This window comes from Streptopelia decaocto (genome assembly GCF_964273445.1).
Source record: "Streptopelia decaocto genome assembly, chromosome: Z".
In the NCBI taxonomy this organism is placed as follows: domain Eukaryota; kingdom Metazoa; phylum Chordata; class Aves; order Columbiformes; family Columbidae; genus Streptopelia; species Streptopelia decaocto.
The window spans coordinates 67,459,661-67,481,380 of record NC_138657.1 but is presented as its reverse complement, the minus strand read 5'-3'; the positions used below and the strand labels follow the sequence as shown (position 1 = coordinate 67,481,380).

General features: G+C 37.5%; 1 protein-coding gene across 1 annotated transcript in view; it reads right to left on the bottom strand.

The window, feature by feature from the left end:
- Positions 1 to 682: 682 nt before the first annotated feature.
- ANKRD31 (ankyrin repeat domain 31) overlaps positions 683 to 21,720 on the bottom strand; it is a gene marked incomplete at its 5' end in the record, with an annotated part of 64,338 nt that continues 43,300 nt past the window's right edge. Inside the window, 7 exons of the mRNA XM_082074206.1 lie at positions 683 to 2,227; positions 12,524 to 12,721; positions 14,511 to 14,594; positions 15,957 to 16,053; positions 16,613 to 16,753; positions 18,991 to 20,044; positions 21,411 to 21,507. Of these exons, the coding sequence (XP_081930332.1) occupies positions 2,076 to 2,227; positions 12,524 to 12,721; positions 14,511 to 14,594; positions 15,957 to 16,053; positions 16,613 to 16,753; positions 18,991 to 20,044; positions 21,411 to 21,507 (1,823 nt within the window). The 3' untranslated portion in view covers positions 683 to 2,075. The remainder of the gene's footprint in view (positions 2,228 to 12,523; positions 12,722 to 14,510; positions 14,595 to 15,956; positions 16,054 to 16,612; positions 16,754 to 18,990; positions 20,045 to 21,410; positions 21,508 to 21,720) is intronic.

Sequence of the window (21,720 nt, the reverse complement as noted above, 5' to 3'; positions counted from 1 at the left end):
AGGATGAACAGCAGGCAGAATGCCAGGGGGTTTGTATTATTTTCGTTTTATGTCCTTTTTACTTTAGCCTGCATCACACAAAATACGGGCTAACTCACAGCCCAGGAGTGGAGAAGGGGTTTACTAAATAAAAGAACTGAAAAATGAAAGGAGCAGGAGGGGCTGGGAGGACTAACCACTGCTGTCTGCCACGGCTGAGCAGGAGCTTTATTACTCTGCTGTAGTTAGGATCACTAATAGCTGCCTATCTTTGACTTGCGATAACAGCTTTTATTTTCATCCAAAAGTATACTTAGAAAGCACAAATTTAAACAGAGAAAACAAAATGCCCTATTACTGATGGCATGACTTTTTGCCGTCTCTTAATAGCTCTTTACAGTAAGAAAAATACTCCAGTAGGGGGAACAGGGAAAATTCAGAATCTTGCGTTTGTTTGAAAAATACTGGCAAACAAACACCTTTTTCAAGATGCTTATATACAATATAAATATTGAAAAAAACCCTGGTAGTTTACTTCTGCCTATTGCATCAGTAAGAGGCAGCAGTTTTCATGTAACACCTTGCATTTTTACCTCTTAGCCCAGCTTGAATCAACCAGATTTTTTTGTCACTGTATTTTAGGATTGCCTTAGGTCATGTAATCATGTTAATATAGTGGACTAAAAGTATTACTGTCAAGTCCTCAGGGTTTTCATACATAAACTTTATTAGACATCTTGTAACAAAGAAAAAACATCAAACAAACCCGTAATTCAGTAGTCATTGTAACAGTCAAAAGCCTTTCACTTTTCAGTGAAAGTGCAGTATTTGAATGAACATTTCCTTTAGACCAGTATGCCTTCAGGTTTGTTTGGCTGCAGCAGCTGAGAGACTGCTCCATTTTCTTTCTGTATGTAAAGTGCCCTTTACGAAATACCTGTCACTCAGTAGCCCTTAACTTTTTTGACTTCTAGGCAGTTTGCATTTCTTTATCCTGACAGCCCATCAGGCAATGATTGCTCATGCATGCTGGGGCACAGTATTAGCTCTCTGCACACCAGAACCCTCTCCCTTCCCTAAACCACCTTCTGTTTAAGGCACTGATCAAATCCCTGCAGAACAGCTCTTCACACTCCAAACAGCTACCTGAGGTTGTTCTGTATTGACAGGAGGTATTTCTCATCCCATTCACTGGAGTTAGGAGTAGGAGGTGTTATTATTTCATCTCTTCTTATAATCCAGAGAATGAAAGAGCAAGAATGCCATTTGAATGCAGATAACTCTCAGGACAGTCAAACGTGTTATAAATATGCTACGGAAGCAGATTCACACACTGTAAAATTAAAACAAACAGAAATCCTCCAGAGATCGGGATGAATATCTAAGATGTTGTTAGATTGAAAAACTCGTGTTCTACAAACACACTAACTGCATTTGCTGCCATATGCCAGCGTATTTTCTGCCTATCAGAAAGACTTGGCTGGAATATGAACAGAATTTCCCCGAGCACTTCCAATAGCCAAGATTCTTCTTTTAACCTCTCCAAGCACCCACCTCCTTCTCAAATGTTTGAATGCCACATAAAGCAAAGCTGCTGGTGATTTTCAAAGCTGCTCATCTTGATTTTTCACCTAACTTAACACCTTACGTTATTACACAAACATGTGCAGCCATTTCTGATAGCACGTGCTCGGGCAGCGCTGTTCCAGGTTTAGGGGTAGGAAGTGATTATCAGTGTTGATATCCATCTGTTTCTGTGCAGCCCCATCGAGCATGGGCAGCCACTGAAATTAGTGGAATTTCATATAAAGTCATCAACATGAAATATAATTCACAATGGGCACCAGTGTGTAACAGTCCTCATCTAACTCCCCATTTCTTAATCTTGCAGTGCAAAATCCAATATTGACAGTTACCCTCACCTGCTACAAAGTACTCCCCAGTTCCTTGTTTACCCAAACAATCTTTTGGTCCATTCCAAGCGCTGGGCAAATAATTTACCAAAACGACAGTAACAAAGCATTTAGCTCTAGAATCTCAAATGTTTACTTTTAAGTAACAAGTGAAAAAAAACAATGTTAGCACTCAAGAAGTCTTTAGAATCCAAAATCTTCACATCCTTTGTAGAAACTCCAGTACTTTTCCATTACAGCACATGGTAGAAACTCCTCTTTACGTACCACTACTATCTCATGGAATTGAAGAAAATGTGTCAGACTTCCCTCTGAGTTGAACTGGACAGAAGAGCCTGTTGAACACAAATGATTACAGTGCATATCACAGTAACAGAAAGCAATCCCTGTCACTGTTATCCAGAGAGGTGTTAACAGCTTGTTAGAACCACGTGTTAGTGATCCCTAGGAATTTGTAATGCATCCTGGGAACCTTGTCATGTACAACCCTCGCCACCTCATTGGTATCTCTCACTTGCACTCAGGCTTCTGTGAGATAGGGGCCATACTACACGTTGTGGTGCTCAGGGTGAGAGGTCAGCCATCCCAGGCTTTGCCAATTATACAAAGGGAAAGTGCAGATGTTCTTCAGCACTGCTTACATTTGACATGTTATTTTCACACAAGTTTAGTGTACTGCCCCAAAATTAAGGAATCCCTCTCACAAGGAATGCCCTTCCTACAGTCCTGAATGGACTATATGAAAAGGAAGGTGTACACCTGTATACAAGAAACTGCAGGACTGAACAATGGGTATTTGCAATACTTAAATATCTGCTGGACTGAAGTAACTATTGCAATGCATAAACTTCAAGGCACTTGTGCCAGTGCAGGAGAAGATGAATTTTTCGTTTTCACTGTTAAAATTAGCAGCACAGTAACACTGTGAAGATCCAGCAGTAAAAAATGTTACAAGACATTTACGTCATAATAGCGCAGACTCCAAAAGCCACTGGGAACTGCAGAGCTCCAGAGTTACTTGCTTTTTGTTCATCTTTTGTCCACACTTTTTCCCTTCAGTACCCTTGCACAAAACATCAGAGCTGCTAAGCTGTCACAAACAGCCCAATGCAGAAATTGCCAGTGAGGGCAGAACCATCACATGTAGCAGACAATATCAAGAGAGGGAGGGCTGTCATGAAAGCTGTGATGGCCTCTGTTTTAAAACAAACCAACCAAACACCACAAATAACAAAAAACAGTGTTCAGACACTATTTAAGAGTCTTAAGAAGCAAAACAGGATAGGCATTTCAGGATTACTAGATCAGTCAAGGTAAATTGTTGTCAAAGTGCAGATAAAACATGTTTGAAATGACACCAGTTGGTCATTCAGCTTGCACTTACTTCTGGGCTACCATGTGCCATCCCAAGAGCTTGTCTGTCTCAGTTACCACAGTTTTCCAGTTGTGTCACCTACACTGATTCCAAAATGCAGAATATATTCACTGAACTGACAACACTGGCAGGTCCCAATGCTAAAACCATCAGAGTATCTTGCAGGTATTAGACCTTTTATCTCCATGTCTCAATAAAGATTTCCCTGCCGTTTCCTGACTTCCAGAGCTCACCACCCAAAGCACCAAAGTGTCAAACAGCAATTAGAAGCGAGAGGTCTGCGTTCGGAAGCGCAAATATAGAGTCTTGTGCTTGAGGATGTGTGTAGTTCCACACCCATGACATCCACAGCAAAACTTGTGACTCCAGCAAGAACAGGATTGCATTTGGTACCTCACGCCCCCTGTGCGTCTTCAGCAGCACGTAATGGAACAAAGCACACAACCTGATATCAGTCCAGGGTATATTTAAGTATCTTGGACTACAATAAAGATAGACAGGCCGAGCACAAGTCTGACCTGAGAAGTTACATCACAGCACTCCTCACACAGTCATTATCGCTTATGAAGCAGCGGCCAAGCACAGAAGAGGTCAACTTACACACTCACCCAGAAGTGGTGTTTCAAAGGGCATGAACAGGAATGCTTGGGTGGGAAGTCACAAAATTGTTTTAAGGACACCTTCAGGTAAAAACTATCTCAAAAGTAAGTCTGTGATTTTTTAAATAAAATAAACTGTCAGAAACTGAGCTGAAACATTGTCATTAATACTGAGTCTACACGCACATGACAGGCATGACTTCAACCTGTTTTGATTAGCTGGAAAAAGCTTTTTCATTCTGAAATGTACACATTTTATACGTAAGTACAGGAAAACTTCTTGGCCAAGTCTGAAGTTCATTTAACATCCTGTTTTGAGAGACCATAATTGGAGAAAAGACATTCCTTTCTTAGTCTGGAAATACTCCTCTCAGCACTCTCACTGCAATATTCTAACTTATTTACTAAAATTCTCAACTCAAATTTGGAAGTGTAATAAAGATATGACCAAATAAGTCTATTGAAATAAACTGTTTCAGCAGCTGACCGCTTTCTTTGTTGATTCCTTTGGGTCAAATTAATGTTTTACCTGTTGGATTAATATTTTGTAGATTAAATACCAGCATTCTATCATGAATACAATTTACCTGAGTGAATAATTAAAATCTCTATCTAATTGCTACCTTTCAGTAACTTTAGGTAATAGTCAACAGTTAGCAAAAGCACAGTAATTTATACATCCCAAAGCTGTTCTCCTCAGTTCTGACATCAGAGATATCAAAGTTTCATAGACAATCATTTTTCCTCAGTAGAGATGGATCAGTAATTGAACATTCAGTTCCTGTGTTTCTTCCTCCATATTCTGACATAGATCACTAATGTCCTTTCCATTTCCGTTTTTCTTTCTCAATTCTTCTTCCCTTTTCTCTCTCCCTTTGCTTACTATTATTTTTAATCTTTTAATACCCACTTTGATGTTTCCTTTCTCCCTTTTGCTGTCTGTTAACTCTCACCCCGTTACAAAAGACCGTCAGCATACAGACTGTAAGCAGTGCAGAAAGGCTCCCACACTGATACTGAAAACTTGTCTTAGTGCCTTGGGTACAGAAGGAAGCTTAGTAAAGACGCACACAGGGAGGTCCTCTCTGCCTTCCTGCCCTTGCTGTCCTGCCATCTTGATGAACTACAAGATAAAGTATCAATCAATATCAATACCAGAACGAGCCTCTTTACAACAAATCCAGGGAAAACGCATATTTTCTCTAGGTACTGTCTCTGGTCTGCTTGCCAATAGCTCTCCTGTCTCTGTTGGTATCTGTTTCAGCCTTATACTTTTGAAACCATTCCAAATGTGCTTCCATTTTGTTACAACTGTTGCAAAACTTTGTAGCTGCTAAGAACCTGAAAATTGTATTTAAGGAGAATTCCCCTTAGTGGTGCAATGATATTCATGTCACATCAGAATCTCCAGTTGCACAAAGGTTAGTCACCAAGGATTGCCACTTCCGTGCAGAGTCACCATTCTCTGATCATTAAAATAGCCACTGAAAATCAGTGTTTAAAAACAGCTATCTCACTAGTATCCTCCTTATTTTTCCCAAGCAAGAAAGCGTTGGAACTTTTCAGAGATATGGTTAAGAATTTTATAACTATTTTACTTGTGTAAATTATTTGTAAGAGGATTTTAAATGTTTTTGCAGTTTAAGCAACATATTTGAGGCAATTTACAGGTATTTGTAAATCCAGTTTCAATACTTCTGTTAAACAAGTAAAGATTATTATCACACCTGAGGGAAAGACAAACTGATTTGTAGTATCTGTGGCAAAGTCACAGAAGATGCTGTTCTTCTGACTCAAATGGATCTGGTCCAGTGCTGCTAGTCTGGACATGGGCTACAGATGTGTAAGCAAAGAGAGAATCTAAGAGCAACACACTTAAAGGTGACAGCCTTTGATCTAGAGTGTCACAAGGGAGTATTTAGAACAAAAACCTGTCTTAAAGCACTTTCAAATTTCTTGGGCCTTATCCACACTTCTCTCAGGAACTTAGAAACAGAGAAGACCAGTCACAATGCAGGGGTTGTCCATTCAGACCAAGTAAGGCCTTGGAAATGATGGCAAGTGCCTCGCATAAACAACATTTTTGTATCCTCTGACTCTAAAAGGCTGCTTCTGAACTCAGGCACATTAATTCTGCTCACACTAGTGGTCACTTTGAAAATAACTTTTCTTTCAGCTGATCAAGACATGGTACCTCAGAAAAAGCGATTTCTGTGGGCAGATTGTCATTGTAAGAACAGATCTTCTCTGACAAAATAGGATACTTTCCTGGTATTTTTTTTTCCCCTCCAAATGCCTTTGCTTGTCTCGAGGTCTCTCCACAGTTCTTGATTCACATGACACAGATCTTAACTCAGATCCTCCTGTGAATGCTGGAGTCGAAGGTCTCAGCCCTCAAAAACGCATCAGTAAGTAGTGATCTTCCTCTAACAATCAGACACACGATGCCGGTCAGACACCTCAAGTTAAGGTGTCCGTCCTCTAAAAGATAAAAGCCAGCAGGGATTTTGGCTTTTTGCTTTGTGATCCTCTGTGCCCACCCCCATCTGGATTTTGAAAGTACTTTTTCCCCAGGAACTAATTTATCAAGGGATCCTAAATTATGCATGCCACATTTTTTGCATTGGTAATTATGACCCTTTGAAAAAAATCGAAGGTTATTTGTAACATCTTATGAAATAAATAAATCATTTCTGTTTGGAAGATGCCTAATGGACAATAATGACCAGGTACTTCATAGCACAGCTCTCAGTGACAGAAGGACTTAGAGCATCTTCTGATTGTCCCTCAGCCTTCATGTATCAGATCTGCAGGTTCAGTTCCTCATTTGCCTATAACTAGAATTGGTATAACAACGATGTGGAACTGAATTCATACTTTCCCAATGCATTATTCTATTCTATTGCTTCTAGATAAAATGCTAGATTTGAGAAAGTAACATTTCTTCCTACACTCAATAAAGAATAGCATTCCTTAGAAGTTCATTCTTTCTTTTTGTTCTCCAGTGAGATTGGCAAAACCAATGTCACAAAGCAGAAAAAAAAGGATTACATGTTTAGAATCATGCTTCTTTGGAAGTATTTCGTAACAAGTGCCCTTCTTGTTACACTCTGTATTTGCATGGAAAAAAAGACTTGCAGGTATGATTAAAGATCAAGAATTCATGCCTTTTATTATAAAGCATCAGTTTCAAGGTTTATGCAGAAATCTCTTTAATTATTTTATGTTTCATGTGGCAGAAAGTATTGTTCCAACAACAGGGACCTGAAGATGTTATACTTTTTCAAGAGACACAGTTAAATCTTTCTGTTTCTAAATGTCTGAAAGATGTTCAATATTAGTAATACTTTATAGCTTTCTTGCAAGCATTGCCTAGGTAAGTGATATAAATACATTATTCCCCATTTAAACTTTTGCCTACGTCATCATCTTATACAGTAACTATTCTTTCTCCTAGGTAAATGCCTGTTAGCCAATAACGAATACTTTATACAATATGACACATTCTGAATCATTATTCTTCAGGGTCCTTGGATTAATGTACTAGGATATTGTTAAATTTTTTATTTAGCGAAACCTCCAATCTACTACAGAAAACCAGTAATGTTACAATAACCTATCAGGGAAATGAGAGAACAATTTAAATCTCAGTGGCTTACTTTCTTGAGTATAGTTGTAACATGATTTTTCCACAAAAGGTGAGAGAGGTACGATTGACATATATCCAAATACCAATCAGGAAATGTACATAGCCTCCTATAAAATAAACTATATTCAAGACTGAACTAATAAAGAAATAAAATATACTAAAATAAGTACTTGTAAAATAAAACATAATGGCTGATTCAATTTTTCTCAAACAAATATTTTTATACAGCTGTCCAGATGGCCTGTCAGTTTCTTGATTAAGTCAATCACTGTATTTCAATATCAAAATACTGCATTTGACAATGACAAATGCATACACTAGTATCCTTCATTAAAAGGCCCCAAGATCGCTTTAAAATTATTCACAGGACACTACTTCTTGTTATAACTAGCAGGGTGCAGGTTCCCAAAGTAGGTTTCTTTCTTTTTAAACTTATTATGATATACTTGGTTATACAATGATTCACTTGTATATTAATTTGGAAGGAAAACAGAAGGTTCTCTAAAATTATTTCTTACTATCTTAGAAAACCTTAATTTCATGTGCCAAGATGGTAGATAAGAACAGTTCCAGGGCCCACCTTGGGTAACTAAAACCAGAACACTTTAAAACCCTTGCAGTTTATAGCACATTGAGGTGCATACTGAAAGAAAAAGGGGACAAAGAATAAATCGGGTTTCAGCTCAGGTCAGAACAGCTATTTGATAAACAACAGCTCATGTTTTTTGTGCACTGGAAAAATCTACAGCCTCAGAAAAACTTCTAGAGCCTTCTGCTAGGCTATTATCATGTCACGATTTAAAGACTGAACTGTTTTGTTATAAGGCTTCGTCCCAACTTTGTTGAAAGTATCTCCTGAAAAAGAAAAAAGATTGAAGTGTGGTATAAGCTGAACAGTTACCAAGGTAAAATCTTCAGGCTGTCTCCTAAATGCTTTCATTTGACATCGTCAGAGTGTGGTGTCGAAAAAGTCTGTCTCCTGTTTCAAGCAAAGCAGCCGCTGAAGCCACTGCCTCTTGAAGCTTGATGTTTATCATGTTGCCTTTCATTTATGGCTTTCATAAATAAGATGAAAAGGTAGATGTGTTGTAGGAAGATTATCTACAGCAATTCTGTTTGTCTTAGTCGTCTCTCAGTCTCCACAGGACTACCAAAGCAGATGAAAATGTTATAGTGCAGCTGATGAATTAAGGAGGTGTGTCACTTTTCAAACAAGTCCTTTTACAACTCATTTCACAAAGTAAAAAGGCCAGAAAGCCGGTGTTTAAAGATCTTGAATATGAGTCAGTTTACTTACTTTTAGCCAGGCTTCTTAAAGACAGATGGTTTCTGTATGTAGCAAAAAGAGGCAATGGTTGCAAGTTTTAATAAGCAAGATTCAAGTAAGATATATGGGGAAAAATAATCACTAGGAGCACGGTTAAGCACGTGAATATGTTGTACAGCAACGTTCTGGAATGTCCATCCTTGAAGATATCAATAATTTGACTGGACAAGGTACCAAGCAACCTTATCTAACTTGAAGCTAGTCCTATTTCAAACTCCATAGATCTCACCTAACACACATTAGTCTATAGTTCTGTGCAGTCACACTGTCACCTAGTTACTTTTGAAATGATTTTCCAGTTGCAGAAAAACCTGACTGACAGATAAGAAATACAGGCATAAAATTCTTAGAAATGGCTTCCATGGCATGTAGTCCTTGAAAGCTGCTTGTTTTTTTTGTGGGTTTGTTTTGTTCGTCTTTTTGGCCTCCTAAAAAGTGAATTTTGTTTGGCTCTTGCTGGTCACATAGCTCACCACCGAGTCAGTCATGCAACATTCTGCTTTCTACCTTACTGCTGATAGTCAAATAAGAGCAGATAGAGGATTTTGGAAAGGAATAGTGTGCAAATGGAGGAAGCCTATACTTCAGACATGATATGCAAAGTTACTGGAAAACATAGCTTTGTATATTCTTCTGATAGAACTATGTGCTTCTTTCTAAAGTATGTAAGTACCTAAAGCAAATGCCTGGAACTTTAAATTGATGGAGAATACTTTTAAATATTTTGCCTGCATGCCATAAAGAAAACAGTGTAATAGCTGCACCTTGAGATAGCTCTGAGATGGAAAATGATTATGGACAGAAGTATTTGTCTACAATCTCACTTTGCTTCCAAAGTACAAAATACAAAGAATGTATAGTTCATCTCCCTGTCTTTTACAGTCACATAAATGGGAACATTGTGTAGTTGATGAATATTCTGCTATAGGTAACACGGAAAACACAAGTATTAGATGGCAGGGTTTTCTTTTTGTATGGTGTGTTTTTATTTTATTTTTTGTGTGTATGTGTGTGTTTTTGGAGGGGTTTATTTTGTGGTTTGTTTGTTGAAGTTCTTTTTAAACTCATCCAAGTACTTCTCTTCCATATTACTATTGCCATTACTGATGGTGATGATAAGCCACTAATTCAACAGTACCCAGTAAAAAAAATTCAGATATACAGAATCAAGTTCCTTTAAGTCATGACATTTTGTAAAAAAAAAAAAACAAAAAACAAAAAACAAAAAACAAAAAACAAAAAAAAAAAACAAAAACAAAAAACTTGGGGTTCTCAGTTTACATCTTGACTTGTCAATTACAAAATGACATTCATCATTTTTTCCAGATTTCCTCCAAAACCATGAAGAATAGTACACTTTTCCAGTAGTCTCTTACATAAATGTCTGAGCCTAAGCAGAATCTAGGGCTCTGAACTGGAGCATTATGCAGCACAAAATATACTGCAAGCTTTCAAGAACGGGTAACATTTCTTTGCATTGTAATTACATGGAGCTTTAAACATGTTGCAGAAAAAATATGCAATAATAGGCTAGATTTGTTGTTTGGACTAATACCAAAGTAATATCTTCAATCAGGTCAAAGAGGCACATGACATCCCTCTACTGAGGAGTTTACAATTTAAAGTCTAATGGAAGATTCTTGCAAATACACCCATGTGATGCTTACTAGTAGGCAAATTTTACAGCTACTTAGAAGGTACTGTAATACTTAACAGCTTGTTTTCATTCTACTGGAGGAATTCATTTGGATTTAAATATTCTCTGGCCAAGTCAGCAGTTTCAGCATCACAACTTTGTACTAGTGCACAAGACAAGAACATAACACTGACTAGCAAGAATATGAAATTAATTACTCCTCTAGCATTTTTCAGGACTAACAAAGCCCAGAAAGCTGAGTTTTACAGTCAGAATTTATTTAGCATAAAGTAAAGCAACAATGGCATCGTGTATCTGACTGGTCCTTTGTAAACAAATGCAGAGAGCAAACAAATACAGCAAATCCATCTCTGGGCTATGAGGCTTCTCATGGCACTTCCAAAGCTTAATTTAAGAGTCTCAGTAAAATACTCACAGAGACACTTGTTTTTAAAGGAATCTCCCTAAGTAGGAGTTTGCTTTTCAGTGTTTGCTTTAAAAAATATTTTGGTCAGACTATGAAACCTGAAAAGCTTCTCCTCAGAACTGGATCCAAAAGGTTCGGGTTCTATAAGATAGATATGTGCTGCTGGTTAAAAGTTTTAAAGGTTACAGTGCATGCTAAGCAGTTTCTTCTTTCATTTAACAGGGTAATTGTAGAAGGTGTAAACAAAAATGTATATATGGAACATTTCTGTAAATTTCCAATCTACATAACTTTCATTGTATAATGAATCTTTTATTGGGCATAAGCCCCACTGTCTGTTAGCAGTTACCTTTGCTACAAAATGATTCTATACTCATGCTCTAAAACTTTCCATACAGGATTAAGCACTCGGATAATAGGGTGGCAAGGACCATACATGTTACAAGACCATTATCCTGGCAAACAGAACTATAACTAGTAACTATATTTGAGAAAACATGAATGTGGCTGTTCATCTGTTTAGTAAAGAAACATGACTCCTATGAGCCACAACTTGTGTAACTTTTCAGTTCATATAAAAGGACAGTTCAACCTGGGTTTGTTATGCATAGATATGAATACAATCTACTACACAATGTATTTTGTATAACTTTAAAGAGCATCCCCCTCCAAATATTCTGCCATGGCATTTAAGATAACAAGCCTACTTGCTCGTATTAAAAAAAAAAAAGAAAAAAGGTGGGATAACAAAGCATTTTCCGCAGAGTACTCTCAGCTCTTGAGTTTACTTGATCCTTTGCACTGTAGCTGCAAGGTCTCTGGATAGACCATCAGAAGCATAAAGCATTGCTTTATGGTGGGGTACACTTTCAGTTTACAATGGCTGACACCGATTAGGCTCTTCGCCTCTGATCTCCCTCTGCATCCCACAGCAGATCTGACTCAGCCCTGTTACCCACTTCAGTGCAAAGCATCACCTGAACTGACCAGTCTGAGTTCACGCTGTTTGCAGTCAATCAGGGTCAGCCCTTGGCAGTGTAATCAAAGGTGGCAGAGGCAAAAATACTATGTCAAAGTGCAGTAAGCACTGTTTAAACTATATGAATATTAAAGACAAGGTTTAATGTGTAATCAACATACCAATGTAACACTGAAAACAAAAAATTACAAGCTCAGTCAGCTCCACGAAGATCAGAGGCCCTTCAGGAACACATCCACTTTTCCCTTTTAATTTTATTACATAGAATTGTTCAGCAACGCTTTTGTATCATATTTCTCCACCTAAGTCCAGAAGACATTTGTCTATTCTATTATTTCTCGGAGATACTTAATCTACTACTGAAAATGATATGGAAGCTATTTTGTTAAATAAATCAAAATAACAAAATGTTTCTAATTCAGGCACACGAATCCAACATACTGAGCTCTGAAAAACTTCATTATTGAGTCATCCAGACCAACCCAACGCATCAGAGAAGTCATCATTTTTCTCCAGCACTCCTTCCCTCTCCAACACAAATCAATTCCATGCCACCTACTTTCTTTCTGCTTTTGTATATATCATATAGCCCTTGCGCCCACCATTAGGTTTTTTAGGCAGTTAAAAAAAAAACCTTACTCTTAAATTCCCTGGCAGCAGCTGCTTCTCTTTCAGTGCACAGCGACATTTTCACAACTTCTGTTTGTGGCAACAATGGGGTTTTTGGCTGAATATTGCTCAGCTCAAAGCTCCCAAGAGGCTGAGAAATGGAGACAGCAGCAGGACTCTGATGGTGCTGGTTGTGGTTGCTGGTGTCCCTTGTGATAAAATTATTTCCTGAGAGCATAAAAAGATCAAGATAACTTTGTTCTAAGAAAAAAACAGTATTGTTTAATGCTGGAGGTTTAATGGTTTAACGCACAAAACAGTCAAGCTTTTTATTTTTCCTAAAGGTAAATGCTGAGATTTCCACTTAGCCTTTTACACTACCTGACATGTGTAAGGGCGTACTTTCCTGTGCTCCTTTACCAGAGCAGCCATAGCTGCCGTAAGATGACTGAGGTGTTCTTGTATTTTAAAAGTATGTTTTCCTTGGCAAAGTTACATTAGACACCACGTAAACTTAACTTGAAAAGTAGCCTACTAAACAGATGGGAATTTCACTGCTAGTCTCAAGGAACACAGAAACATAAGATATCACATATGATCTCAGCAAAACTATAATAATTTGCTTTCATGCAACCTCATTGAGCTCAGCTGCCCATTTTATGCTAGATACCTGAAGTAACACTAACATAGACCTCCTTTAACAGCTCACATGTTTTAGCTATCAAGAAATTATCTGGATTGCCTTGGAAACACCCTTTACTACACACAACTTTGGAGTCTTTCATGACCTAAAGGTGAGCGAGAGTTGTTCTAATCTTTACAGATGGCTAATGGTTATTAAAGGCAGTAAGGGATTGCCAGCGCATAGGAATTGCACTGCTCATGCAGTTTTCCAAAGACCATCTTCCTGAAACAGCAATCTGCAAAATGAATGTCCATATCATGCTTACTGTGACAACTGGATATGCTTTTATTTTAAGCCACTTTGCTGTAATTTCAATGTGAAACATCTAACAGCAACATCTGCTCTGCAAGTGACATCTGGTCTTCAGCTGATATCTGCTTCAGAATCCTTGTTATTTGTGGCCATTTTTAGCAAACATTATGTCATCATTACATGTATCAGAAAGCACAGCCATATAATCACTGTTTCTTCTGTTTTCCTATGTACAGACAGTCTAAAAGTACTGTTTATTTTCTTAATGTTTTGTTCTCACTCAGACTTGAATACAGAAATTCCTACTTGCAAGATCCTAGGAGAAACTAAGAGCTCAGACTCAAAAAAGGGGCATAATGTTAAATTTAGTTAGGATTTAGATGACTAATTCCAAAATTGCAATCTTTATAGTTTCTCTTAAATACATGCATTGGTCTGGGACTGCTTCACTACAGGGGCTCTTCAAGTTTTTTGCATTAACATTCTTCAGGTACCTAAAAATCTGCTGCTGTACAAACCTTAAAGCACCTTAATCTCAGCCAAACTGAAAAGCTGGGACATTTCTTATGCTGGTAGCCACAAAACAGCAACTCCTTCACCTGTCCTGCTTAGGGACCTTGATTTAGTAGAAGTTCTTATGACATGCTTCCCAAATTGGGCTCTATACAAAGCTCAGTGGTAGCTGCTTTTTTCCTTTAAAAGGTGGCTAGACACAGCCATTGCATTATACAATTTTATTCCCGCTTTCCCATTCTCTTCATACGGTTAACTTAGTGAACACTGAGCTAAGATTTGGGAAATTGGAAGGAGTTTGGGGGAGGGGTACTTAATAGTGTTCTCCTTCAAAAACACTCAAATTGTCAGGCCCCAGTCTTCTTTTTAACGATGATCTGGGATGCACAGGAAAGAAATTCAATTCATTAGTAAAGAAAGAAAAAAAAAAGACTGATTCTTTATAAAAGCAGGATAAAACTTCTACTACAAAATACAGAGGCTGTAAGTATATTAGAAAGATAAGAGAGTGCCTGGGAATGTCCTCAGGCAAGCAGCACAGAATTTCTCACATTCACACCAGCAAACCTTCCCGTGCTGTCAGGCAGGCTGGCTGCAGGCAACGTGTCCTTTGGGAACAGCACCTGGAACAAGCTGAATCCCGAACCGGGCCTGGAAACCATCTGGGAGCTGCACTGTACCCACAACTGTTCTCACAATGTAACAGTGCAGGTTAATCCCTCTTCTGGAGTGATTTATGACATGGTTTAATTTCCTATTATATATCTGCCTGTGTAGTGTCTAAAACAGAACTGAAACTGAGGACACTTCGGCTTCCCCTCCCTCAATTTCTCACCTAGGGCTAATGGGCTGGAATTACTGTGAGTTTAAATTACACATGACAATAAAACTTCTTTAAATAATCTTTCCCAGATTACCCTGGGTTATTAGTGAAAAACGGGGCTGGCCGGGGGAGGGAAACAACCAGAAAACATGTACTGATCTTCAGGCTGTTTTTTGTTTGTCAAGAGTATTTTTTGAATAAATGGATTTCTGATTTAGAAGTTACAATGTTTATAATAAATTTTCTATGAGAGTAATAATTACAAGAATTAGTGAAATATTCAAAAGCCACTTAAACAGTTAGGAGACTAAATCCATTTTAAGTCACTTCCACATGGTATAAACTTAAGTTATCAAAGCATGGCAATGTAAACTCATAATGAGGATGCTCTTAGGCTGAAGAAAATACCAGTAGAACACAGCAGCCTGAATATCAAATTAGTTATTTTAACTTACTATCTCTCAATTTACTTTTAGTATGTTAAGAACAGAACAAGCTTGGTATCCCAGTTCACGTGAGGTGCAGTGTCTCATTAAATCAACAGAATCAATCACAAATCTCAAAGCTTTTAAGACTTCAAGTGCAACTGGCTGTCAAAGGGAATAGGGTTTCCCTGGGAACAGACTGTCAAAATTAAGCTGAAGTTTTTAACTCTGTTGGACAGTTCTGAAAAAATTGCTCAATGTCATTTTGTCATATTAATGCTGTTTCTTATGACTGTTTATTTTCAGAGAAGAAAGTATTCTCCTACTTATTACGGTTGCTTGGGTATACTGGGATTTCCAACAACACAGATTTTTTAATGTGATTTTAAGATGTACATGAGATTAGAACTTACACTAGTGTACCTGAGTTTCCAACAGAATAAAAAAAATATTAAAACAGCTCACTAATAACTTCACTATATATTAGATATTTTTAAAATAAAATGTTACATAAATACTCTTCCCATAGCAACCAAGTCCTTAGTAATTATTCTCTTCACACAACCAACTTATGGAAGAAATGTACTTCTTTAGAGACCATGTGTAGGTCTGGCACTATTTATGTTCAAGCCCCAAATCAGCAAAAAGCATGTAGCCTGGAAAACTATCAGAAAGCAATAGAGGAATTTTGGAATTTAAGCTCTTTACAAATCACTTTTTGCTGCTTTCAGTCATGGTGAATATTAGATTTTAAGTGGTACATACCCAAAGGCTGTCCTTCTTGTGATGGTAATTCCAGGTCACTAGAAACTGACACTTCTTCATCAATAAATTTTGACAACTGTGTCCCAAGATATGTAACCTGTACAAACAAATCTAAATGGATATCTGATCATTTTAATTAGTGTTTATTCTGATGGGTGTAAAAACTTCACTTTTCTTATAAAACTAAGTTTATGAATTTAACAGTCTAATGCGTGTCTGTCAAGATCAAGCAGATATTTGAATTTGCTAATTTGAATTCTAAATGAAAAACGCATAATACAATCCACCTGCAAAGCCCTCTAAAATCTGCCAGTGTTTTTGCAACATTTGTCCCTGACACCCTGACATTTCAATAATCTTGCTCCTTTTTATTCTTACAACCTTTTAGCTTTTCCTGACAGTTTCTTAATCATCTTTAAAACTTCAATTTCAAAACACTGAGAGCTTACAGAGTGGACATTCCACATTCTCTTAGCACTCGTGACTAGTTCATCATTGTACAGCTACAGTGTGGCTCTTTCTTTGTTGCTTATTCATTAAGAGTAACAAGAGTTTATGAAATTTAGGCTTGTACCCTCTTTTGCTTTAAGAACAGTAACGTGAAATCTGTTATTGCCATTTATTAGTGCTAATTTGCAGAGTAAAATCAAGCCTACCTTATTCCACACATACTTCCATGTTATAGAAATATCACTTCCTAGTATGTCTTTAACCCACTGAACCGCATTCTGCATTGTTTGTCTCTTACTGGTTCTGATCTTGCCATTGCTTAAGAGTGTGGCTTTATGACTGAATTCCTAAAAAAGAAAAATTAAGAAGTAATTTTCAACTCATATAGTAACAAACCTGAATTAACATTCTTAAAACATGAAAAAATGCTGAGGAACAATATAGCTGAGAAGTTGCAGCTAATGCTGATTTTTTTGGAAAAAAAATACAATAATTTAATGCCAGTATCATAAACTGTGGTATGTAAAGCAAGAAGATTTATTCCACCACAATGACATTTTTGGCCACACAGACACCACTGTCAGAGGACAAATCTCCCTATGTGTGTTGCACCTTAGGTCTTCTTAGACATAACAAAGCTGTGAATAAATTAATTTTCCAACAGTGAACTCAGGAACTCATAGGAAGCAAATCTGTGCAACATGAAACTGTGCTGAAATGCAATCTGCCTTACACCTGTGAAACAAATGGATGTCACAGTGAAATTTCAGCAATGATTCAAAGATGAAACGTATTTACATAAAAACTTCACTTGTGTCAAGGGACATCACTTACACATTTTAGGAGGAACCTGACAGCCTCATCTTGTGCAAAATTAAGTATAAAATAATTTATTTTCACTGTCTCTTTGATAATGCTAATACAGCCTAGTTCTGCAAACACATATGCACCTCCAGAAGCACAGCTTATAGTTGTTCCATAAATCACGGTTTTGTTACACTGGTCTCAGTTAAGCTAACACAGCAAAATAATGACGAAATCAGCTGCTGACAAACTAGATTAGAATTTAGCAAGGGTGCTTCGCATGTGTGAGGTTAAACAATCAGAATAAGACAATGATCCACCAGCAAATACTGAACTGCCTCCTAGTGTTATCCATTGACTTGGGTGTCTGTAAGAATATAAATTAAGATGTTTAACCCAAATATTTTGATGAACACTCCATCCAGTTCACAGTTCCACAGTTTAGGTCTACAGTGTTCAAAAACTGCATTTTCCCTGCCCAAAGCTAACTTTAATTAAGGACTATGTAATAGCTGTATGTTGTTCCCAAGTACATCTCTATAATGATAAAGAAGGAAACTTTACTCATCATCTCCTTTTTGCAACACAAAGACACTGCCTTCTAAACTTCAGTTTCCACAGCGCTATCTTCAACAAACAAACAAGTGTCAGTTTTATTCTAGTAAAAATCACCGATTTCTTTACACTCTAAACATCAACATTTCAATACAGGGTTATAATTCCTTAAGATCAATCTGCATCAAGCCAGTATCACAGATAACAGTCTTGAGAAATGACAGTAAGCATGCTGAATTCTTCATCCTTCCATTTAGTCATCCTGAGGTTCAGAGGAATATTACACATTGTTTAAAGAAAAAAAGCGTGTGTATATACCTATGACCCATCCCAATGCAGAGGCTTGTGACTTACTGATGCTGCCTTATGTTACAAAACACAAGACTCCATGAAATAGCCACTCTCAGCAGAAAAGCATTCCTGAGCAGATTATAGGTGCAGAAAAAGGAGCCTTTTCTACATTAGCTACACCTGTTGAGTTGGCTGAAAAGAACATTTCATGTTTTAATAAAAATGTTGCCCTGGAAATAAACTAACTCGCAGCTGGGAATTCAGTCAATAATTCCATCATTTCCTTAATACCAAGCCAGTCCACTGTCAGCTACCTTACAAATCTGCTCTGTATTTGGAGGCAGAGGGACATGTTTTTATATTTAAAAAAAAAAAACCAGAGGTTTATTTTTTTTTCTTTTGCAAATATGTTTCATACCAGACCGTAAACTATAGAACCAAATGGCATGTCAGCAAGCAATTTTGCATATATTCATGTCTATCACAGCACTATGAAATCCTTGATGTCACATCCCTTTATTTGACGGATTTGATAGTTCCTTCCAGGAATCACATTAAGTCATAAAAACTTTAACGTTCCTGCTCCTTCCAATATGAAAATCAGGTATCACACAATGCAAAACAACCAACAATTCCACTCTGGTTCAAGCAACAGCAAATGTTAACACACTGATAATGCAAAGTTAGACACAAATCTCACACATGCAATATTCTGGGTGTTACAATTGTGGGCTAAGAAAGACAACATCCATAGCATTTTCCTTTAAAACTCATAAAAGATTATCTGCAAACGACAAATAAAAATTTTCAACACCAAGTGCTGAAGTTGCAGACTAAATAATGAGAACTGCTGTTTCCCCATTTTAGTGTTTGTTTAGGTTTTTGTTTTTTTCATTATATATTACTATTATCGTTATTATATCTCAACAATTACCTGCAGTTTGAATTCTAAAACATTTTCACCTGGTTTAATCCTTCCCAGTTCAAGGAGATCTATCAACTGAAGCTTTTTCTTATTTTTATTTCTATATCTCTCTTGTTTTTGTTCACATTTCTGATTACTATAGCTCTGGGAAGATTTCTCACTGAAGTTTACTGGATAATTTGTATTTGAGGTAAGATTTGTAAGCACTGAGTTGGCATTAGATGAGTTCTCACTACTCCGAAAGATCATTCGCTGCAGATAATTAGGGCAGTTCTTTGTTGATGTTAACAGAATAATTTGCTGCTGCTGCTGGAAAGCTTCTTCCCTGTTTACATATCTGTGTAGATCCTCATCTGCAAGAATCTGCTTGCAGTCGCTGCCTGGCTGACAGACATTGTTATTGACAACAGTGCTTCGGGCTTCTGCAGTATTTAATGTGTTGGTCACTGAAGTGGGATTTAAAGACTTGTTTCCTTGTTCTGCAATCGCTACACAATCAATGCCTTTTTGCTGTGAGCACTTTGTTTTAGCAGTGGAAACAGTAGGTTCTGAAGGCAACGTCACCACTTCTACTGCATTTGTCGGCTTTGACATGTTGTCGAAGGGATATTCTCTTACCCTGTTTTCAGATGCCAAAGCATGATCGGAAGCCTCTTTGCGTCTAATTGCTTCTTTATTTGCTCCTGTCTCATCCAAGCAGATGTGTGGATGTTGGCTGCATTCCTGAGCTGAAAATCTATTTTCTAAAGAGAGCTGTGCTTCTACTCTCTTTCCATTAGCTGTGCTGGCAGCAAGCCCTATACTAAATGTAACTACATCAGGACACGTGACTTCATCAGCAGTTAAACTTTGACTTTTATAATTTCCATGGGAAATAACTAAGTTTGAGATCTGCTTATCTAAACACGATGCACTGAACACTTGCTTTGCTTTTTTGTAGTTTTGTATTTTCTGGACTAATTGTTCCTGGTTTTGGGCAACAGTCAACAGGCTCTTTTGCCTAGAAGCAAGATTAACTAATTGTTTTCTCAGAGCTCCTTTTTTAAAAGAATCCACTGAAGCCCTATAGAGAAAAAAAAAAAAAAGTAATAATAAGGACACCAGAGTTACTGCAAACACAAAATAAACACAGTAGATATAATTCACTAAGAACAGGAATATGTTTCAAAGGACTCTGCCAATACCTAAAATTTAAACAATCTTTTCATCATGTATGAAGGTTATAGTTCAAATCCCAGGCTTATGGACAACAAATAGCAGAATCGTGTCTAGAAGTAGGATGCAAAACATCAAAACTTCAGTAATAGCCTTGTCCTCCTATATCACCCTTAACTCATGGAATCAAAACTGGGTCTGTATTATCAATGGCTGCTCTTTTACAACCACAAATCACAACAGTTTATTTAATTCAATGTCTCTGCGGCTCTAATTTGGAGCCTTTTAAAGTAAGCTCAGGATGAGCTACTGAAAGATGATACTATCAGAATTGTTTTACGGTGTACACAACACAATGTTTTGTGAAACCACAACTGTAATAATACCACATGACTATTAAGAAAAGAAAACAGAGCAGTTTATGATATTGTGTATTAGTCTGGGAATCTCTATCCCTTCATCAGACTCTGCTCCCTAGCTGAGCTGGTCTCCCTGTGTGACTCATTTTCCTCACTTCCTCCGGCACAAAAGCCACCAGCACAGCATACTACTCTTTTTGCCTAATTCCTCCTCATGAGACAAGTGATTGCACTCCTACTCTGGTACCATGCTGGGAAGATGGGGGGAACCACAAGGTGTGGGAAAAGGAATAGCAGCGTGGTTTAGAATCCTAGTCCATAGTTCCAGCATTCAGGCAGCCCCTCTTAGAAGGATGCAGAGAGGCTTTGCAAGAGCTTTGACAATTCACACAGTCCATGCTTGCACTGAGGTGAGCACTCCCAGCTCACAGTTGAGGTGTCCTCACAAAAAAGGAATGTCTGCAATGATGCTTCAAGCCACTGCTCTATACGGCTCTTGTGTGCTGTTGGCTGAACTACTACCAGGCCAAGAGTGCTAAAGAAACAAAACCAGAGGCAGAGACACTAAAACTTTCTACTGCCTTCCTACACAATGCTGCAAAAGTAATCTAATTGCTCAGAACCTCCATTTCCTAATTTTTACTTGGGTATTTTCCCACACCTTCTGTATGTTCATAACCTAATTTCAATGCTCACTGTGTGAACAGTAACTGATTAGTATGCATTAGCTAAACCCTGAAGTTCTTCCTTGATGTAAAGTCTTACTTGAGTAACTGAAGCCAACATGGATCACGCTTTTGCAAAATCTGAATGAAAACCACAGTTTTACTTTCACACTACTGTGTGTTAACTTTCTATCAATCTCCATCAGTACTGCTATAAGGAATAGCTTCCTATAAATACAGTCCTACTTACCTGTATTTTTTAGCAAGGGTATCCCTTTCCCTTTTCTGTTTTGTAAGCATTTCATTCAAAGTATCTTGCACCTGAGACAGCCTCTGGATATACACATCTGTCAAATATTTTCATATAATCAAAATTATGATGGCAATGAGGAACGGAAAGTAATTCTAGTGATATGTTTTTAATGTAGCAAATACACAGCCAAAATATGAAAATTTTGTTACAGCAATTCCTTTCACTGTCATACATACTGATAGCTCTTTACAAGTACAATACTTTCAATGAAATTTTTCATAGAAAGAATTAAATACAAGTTACACTC